Source organism: Myotis brandtii, unplaced genomic scaffold (genome assembly GCF_000412655.1).
Source record: "Myotis brandtii unplaced genomic scaffold, ASM41265v1 scaffold82, whole genome shotgun sequence".
In the NCBI taxonomy this organism is placed as follows: Eukaryota; Metazoa; Chordata; class Mammalia; order Chiroptera; family Vespertilionidae; genus Myotis; species Myotis brandtii.
Window position 1 is genome coordinate 8,289,100 of NW_005371324.1, and position 5,756 is coordinate 8,294,855.

At 39.4% G+C, this 5,756-nt stretch overlaps 1 protein-coding gene across 2 annotated transcripts in view; it reads left to right on the forward strand.

Moving 5' to 3' along the window:
* The window catches only part of PTPRQ (protein tyrosine phosphatase, receptor type, Q), a 219,873-nt gene that overhangs the window by 27,439 nt on the left and 186,678 nt on the right, over positions 1 to 5,756 (forward strand). For both annotated transcript variants that reach the window (XM_014531678.1, XM_005884154.2), the window contains exon 9: positions 1,464 to 1,636. In XM_014531678.1, the coding sequence (XP_014387164.1) occupies positions 1,464 to 1,636 (173 nt within the window). The remainder of the gene's footprint in view (positions 1 to 1,463; positions 1,637 to 5,756) is intronic.

Consider the following 5,756-nt stretch of genomic DNA (forward strand, 5'->3'; position numbering starts at 1 on the left):
AGCCCTCACTTGCAGGCCTGGTTTCCCCAACTGCCCTCCCCTGCTGGCCTTTTTGCCCCCAACTGCCCTCCCCTGCTGGCCTGATTGCCCACAACTGCCCTCCCCTGCTGGCCATCTTGTGGTGGCCATCTTGTGACGATGTGAGGGTGGCTACCTAGGGTTTTATTATATAGGATATTTATGGAAGTTGTGACATTAATTTTTAATTTCTTTATGTTATTTTAAAAGGGAACAGAGTAACTTTCCATTCATATTATACCCCCTCCCCGCCTTTAAGGTGTCTCTCTTCTAAGTGAAATTTGCTAAACCTTTACTTATGCGAAATACCTCAGCTTAGGAAAATGAATTTAATATGTTACCACATCCTGATTATAAAATTTTTCTGTCATATTTTTTCTTTCTTGAACCAATGTTTTATAAATTCTCTTGAATCACTTGTTCTTTACAGAAACCTTACATAGGAACAGGAATGATATAATTACACCAGTTTTATAGATAAGGAAACAGGATGGAGGGGTGAATTTGTAACCACACATTGAGTTATAAGAAAAATGTGGACAAAGGCCCAGGGCAGTTTGTCCTTGATCCATTACTCCTTTGCACTGGAGGTTTCCTAGGTGTCACTTTTGGTGACTTTATATCTAGAACAGCGGTTCTCAACCTGTGGGTCGCGAACAATGAAAATACACCCTGCATATCAGATATTTACATTATGATTCATAACAGTAGCAAAATTACAGTTATGAAGTAGCAACGAAAATAATTTTATGGTTGGGGGTCACCACAACATGAGGAACTGTATTAAAAGGTCACGGCATTAGGAAGGGTGAGAACCACTGATCTAGAACTTGTTTTAAGTATTTGGTGCTTGGTCTTAAACCAATTAGTTTGTCCCTGTTTTTCTTTACTGAAATATGTAAGGGTGCCTGAAATTTGAGACTCATGTAATTAATTTTTAAAACCAGCAGATAAAAATCAATCAACTCTTCAAACAATCTTATGTAATAAATTAAATGATAGCTTAATTGAATTTACCAACTACATTTCATTGTATTCCAAGTCTTCTAGATGTTGTTTTTTGATATGTTGTTATAATTTGTATAAAGCCTTCAAGGTTTCTATTGTGCATTAATCATCCAAAAACAGCTTCGTCTGGGAAGTTATTTTTTATTAATGTAATTATTGGAACAAATATTATGACATTTTGATTTGGGGAAATTATTCCAAGTTATCTTATTTCTTATTTTCATTTTTGAGAACAATGTGTAGAAATTTAACTTTAAATACCCATGTATTTAATGATTCTTATACATATTTAATTATTTATAAATTAATAATTGCTTTAGCCTGTTTTCTAGATGAATTTCTTATAGATCTTAAATCATTAAGAATTTGGAAAATTTTTTAAAATCTGAAAATGTATTTTAAAATTTCCACATCCTTATTTTTATTTACATTTTTAGTTCCAGGTGCAGTACTTGATTTACAGCTTGCAGAAGTAGAAGCCACACAAATAAGAATTACTTGGAAGAAACCACGACAACCAAATGGAATCATTAACCAATACCGAGTGAAAGTGCTAGTTTCAGAGACCGGAGTGATTTTGGAAAACACTTTGCTCACGGGAAAAGATGAGGTATTGCCTTTTATTTTACATCTTGGTGAGCCCTTTCTACTTGGTCCTGGCACAGGATAACTTGGAAGGTTTTCAATCACTCACACAAAATACTTGACAAGCTTTATAGTAGAATGTGAAGTAAATTTGGGCCTTGTTGATAATCTAGTTGGATCATATTTCATTTTAAGACAGATATTATTAGTGAAATGTTATTATTCTCTTTCAGCATATGAAAAATGTTAATTGAGCAATTAAGTAGGCAAAAGGTCCTTTCATATATAAATATTATGGTAATTCAGTTAATAATTGTTTCAAAACTCCTATTATAATTTAAATAATCCTACTAAGGTTGTGTTTGCAATTGGAACAACAATAGGTAAAGTCATTTTAGTAGCTATTGTTGACAAATGGTTATGTCTGTTTAGCCTTAGGAGAGTAAATTTCTCAGAGCTGCTTTATTTTTTAAAAAGTACATTTTATTAACGAAATCAAATAACTAAATAAAAGAAATTAGATCATATTATAGATGTAAAATAAGAGGGCAATGTTTTTGTTCTGGCCACCCTGGAAGTCTTGCTTTTTGCCTTTGTTTCTGTTAGGAAGCACAAGCAGCCCTGACTTTCCTTCACTGATTTATTTATCTCGTCCAGCCAGCTCTTCACTGTGAGGACCCCTAAGCCTCCAGACTTGTCAAATCCAGATTGTTTTTTTTAATTGAAATTATTGGGGTGACATTGGTTTGCAAAACCATACAAGTTTCAAGTGTACAACTCAATCAAATATCACCTGCACACTGCTTGCTGGGGACACATAGAATAAACAAACTTAGGACCAGTGAGTTCACCTGGAGGACTAGCTTGGAGGCACTGCCCAATGGTTATTCACCAATTGGCTTCTACTGTTTTGGTTCAAAATCACTGCTTTTTCCAATTGTGCTGTTATTTTCTCCACATGCTAGTCAGTCTGTTTCTAACCCCAGCCTTCCTCTGTTTCTGGCATCTATTTGAAAGTTGACTCTTCTAGGTGCTCAATGCACTCTGGCTGCCCAGGATTATTACTCCGAGTTGTTCACCATCTTCAGACTAGGGTTCAATTTTAATCCTGTGTTGACTCCTTTCTTCTGTGAAAAGATGTTGAGTTCTACTTTCTTTGATACTCAGGTAAAAGGCAAAAACTCAACCCTTTACTCCTGCCAAAAAGGTCTTATATTAGATAGATAGCTCTTTTGGGATTTAGGTGACAGGTCTCTCACTTGGTTTTCTCTTGAAGGGAAGAGGAGGTTCTAGAGAGACTTCTTTGTAATTTTGCTTCTGTCTATATGATCTGCAATCCCTGTGACACAGTAGGGAGAACATGAGCTTTGGAACCATATAAATCTGGGTTTTGTCACTTACTGGGCTGTACTGGGCAGAGAAGTTAAGAGCATGGACATAAGAGAGAATACTTGGGTTTAAACCTTGGTTTTGTCTTTATGGACAAATTAACTTTGAGCAAGTTGGCCTGGCATCTCTGAACTTCAGTTTCCTTTTCTCTAAGATAGGGATTATAAGAGTCCCTAAAACAAAAGGTTGGTAATAAGGATTTCATAGATTAATGTATGTAAAGAACTTAGAACTGTAAGTTGGCAGGTAGTAAGTACTGTGCTAAATAATTGTGACTTATTGTGATTATATTTTAGCATAGATTTTTCTTTTTTAAAAAAATTTTAAAAAATTTAAATTACAGTTAACATACAATATTATATTAGTTTCAGGTTCATAGCATAGTGATTAAGCATTTATATAATTTATGAAGTGATCACCCAGATAAGTCTAGTACCCATCTGATACATGGATATTAAAAAGTTATTGACTGCATTCTCTATGCTGTACTTTACATTCCTGTGACTGTTTTGATAACTGGCAGTTTTTGTTGTGATTATTAATCATGGCATTGGACCATTTGCCTTGGTTGACACTCAATCTTAGTTCCCTTATCATCTCTCAATACAGGAGACATTATACTTTACTTTTGTGATGGTATCTTCTTCATTAGATGGTGTTTGGGTTCACCTTGCAGGGAGACAGATATGGCTAAGGCTCTAAATTCAAACGGGCCAGGATCCTAGCACTGGCTCTGCCATGTTCTAGGTCAAGAACTTAGACAAGTCAACTTTTGGAGACTTGGTGCCCTCATTTTAAAAGCCGGGCTTATATACCCACTTCAGAGAGAGGAATATATGAGATAACAGATGAAACCTCTGGGTTAGTGTATTAATTTCTTATCCTTTTCCTTGATGTTGGCACCTGTCTTAGGGTGACATTTTTCTGCCAGTGACTCTTTTAAAAAATATATTTTTACTAGAGGCCTGGTGCAAAAAATTCATTCACAGGGGGTCTGCACCCTCTCCAATCTGGGACCCCTGGGGGGATGTCCGATTGCCTCTCATAATCCAGGACTGCTGGCTCCTAACCACTCGCCTGCCTGCCTACCTGATCACCCCTAACCACCTCTGCCTGCCTGATCACCCCTAACCACCTCTGCCTGCCTGCCTGATTGCCCCTAACTGCTCCCCTGATGGCCTGATCACCCCTAACCACCTCTACCTCGCCCCGCACCCGGGATCCTGGATTCCCTCCTCTGGCTGGTCACAGGCACCTGAGACCTGGGCTTTCCTCCCTCTGGCTGGCCGTAGGCACCCAGGACCCGGGCCGGCTTCGCCTGGGCCAACTGTAGCCACAGGGCACTATGGGCAGGTGGCTTTGCCTGGGCCACAGACACAGGCGCCCAGGACTGCGGGGCAGGCAGATTGTCCCTCTCCCGGGCCACAGGCACAGCCACTGGTGCCCTGGACCACAGGGCAGGCAGCTTGTCCCTCTCCTGGACCACAGCCACTGGTGCCTGGGATGGCGGGACGTGCAGCTTGTCCCTCTCCTGGGCTGGGGCGTGCAGATTGTCCCTCTCCCAGGGCACAGGTGCAGGCTCAGCTGCTGGCACCCGGGACCTCGGGGTGTGCGGCTTGTCCCTTTCCCGGGCCGCAGCCTGCCTGGTCCCCATTCCTCTCTTGTGGTCCCCATTCCTCTCTTGAGAGCTCATTTTTGCCTAGCTGGTTCCCATTCCTCTCTTGTGAGCTCATTTGTGCCTGCCTGGTCCCCATTCCTCTCCCCAGTGTTGAGTGTCTGAGCAGTTAAGGCGTGATGGTGTAAGGGTATGATGACCATTTGCATATAAGCTCTTTATTATATAGGATTTTTCAATTACAGTTGATGTACAAATTTATATCAGCTTTAGGTGTACAATCCAGTGATTAGACATTTATATAACTTACAAAGGGATCATCCTGGTAAATCTAGCACCCATTTGATATCATACATAGTTATTACAATATTATTGACTATATTCCCTATACTGCACTTGACATCCCCATGACATTTCTATAACTGCCAATTTGTACTTCTGAATCCCCTTTTTTTACCTATTCCCCCAACCTCCTCTAGCAACCATTAAAATGTTCTCTGTATCTATGAGTTTGTTTCTGGTCTACTTCTTCATTTATTTTGTTCATTAGATTTCACACATAAGTGAATTCATATGGTGTTTGTCTTCCTCTGTCTGACCTATTTCACACAGCACAATACCTTTTAAGTCCATTCTTGTTGTCACAGATGGCAAGATCTCACTGTTTTCTTATGGCTGAGTCATATTCTATTGTACATATGCACCACTTCTTCTTTAACCATTCATCAATTTTTAAAATATTTTAATTAATTAATTTTTAATAATCTTTATTGTTAAGAGTATTACAGAAGTCCCCCTTTCCATCCTCATTGCCCCCCTCTCCCGGGTTCCCATCCCACCTTCACCACCCTACTATCTGTGTCCATAGGTAATGCATGTATCCATATAAGATCTTTGGTTAATCTCTTCCCACCCCCTCCCCCACTTCCCTCTGAGATTCCTCAGTCTATTCCATGTTTCCATGCCTCTGGTTCTATTTTATTCATTAGATTGCTTGTTTGTTTATTTTGATTTTTTGATTCAATTGATAGATATGTATTTATTGGCATTTTATTGTTCATAAATTTTCTTCTTCTCCTTCTCCTCCTCCTCTTCCTCCTCCTCCTCCTCCCCCTCCTCCTCCTCCTTCTTCTTCTTTTTC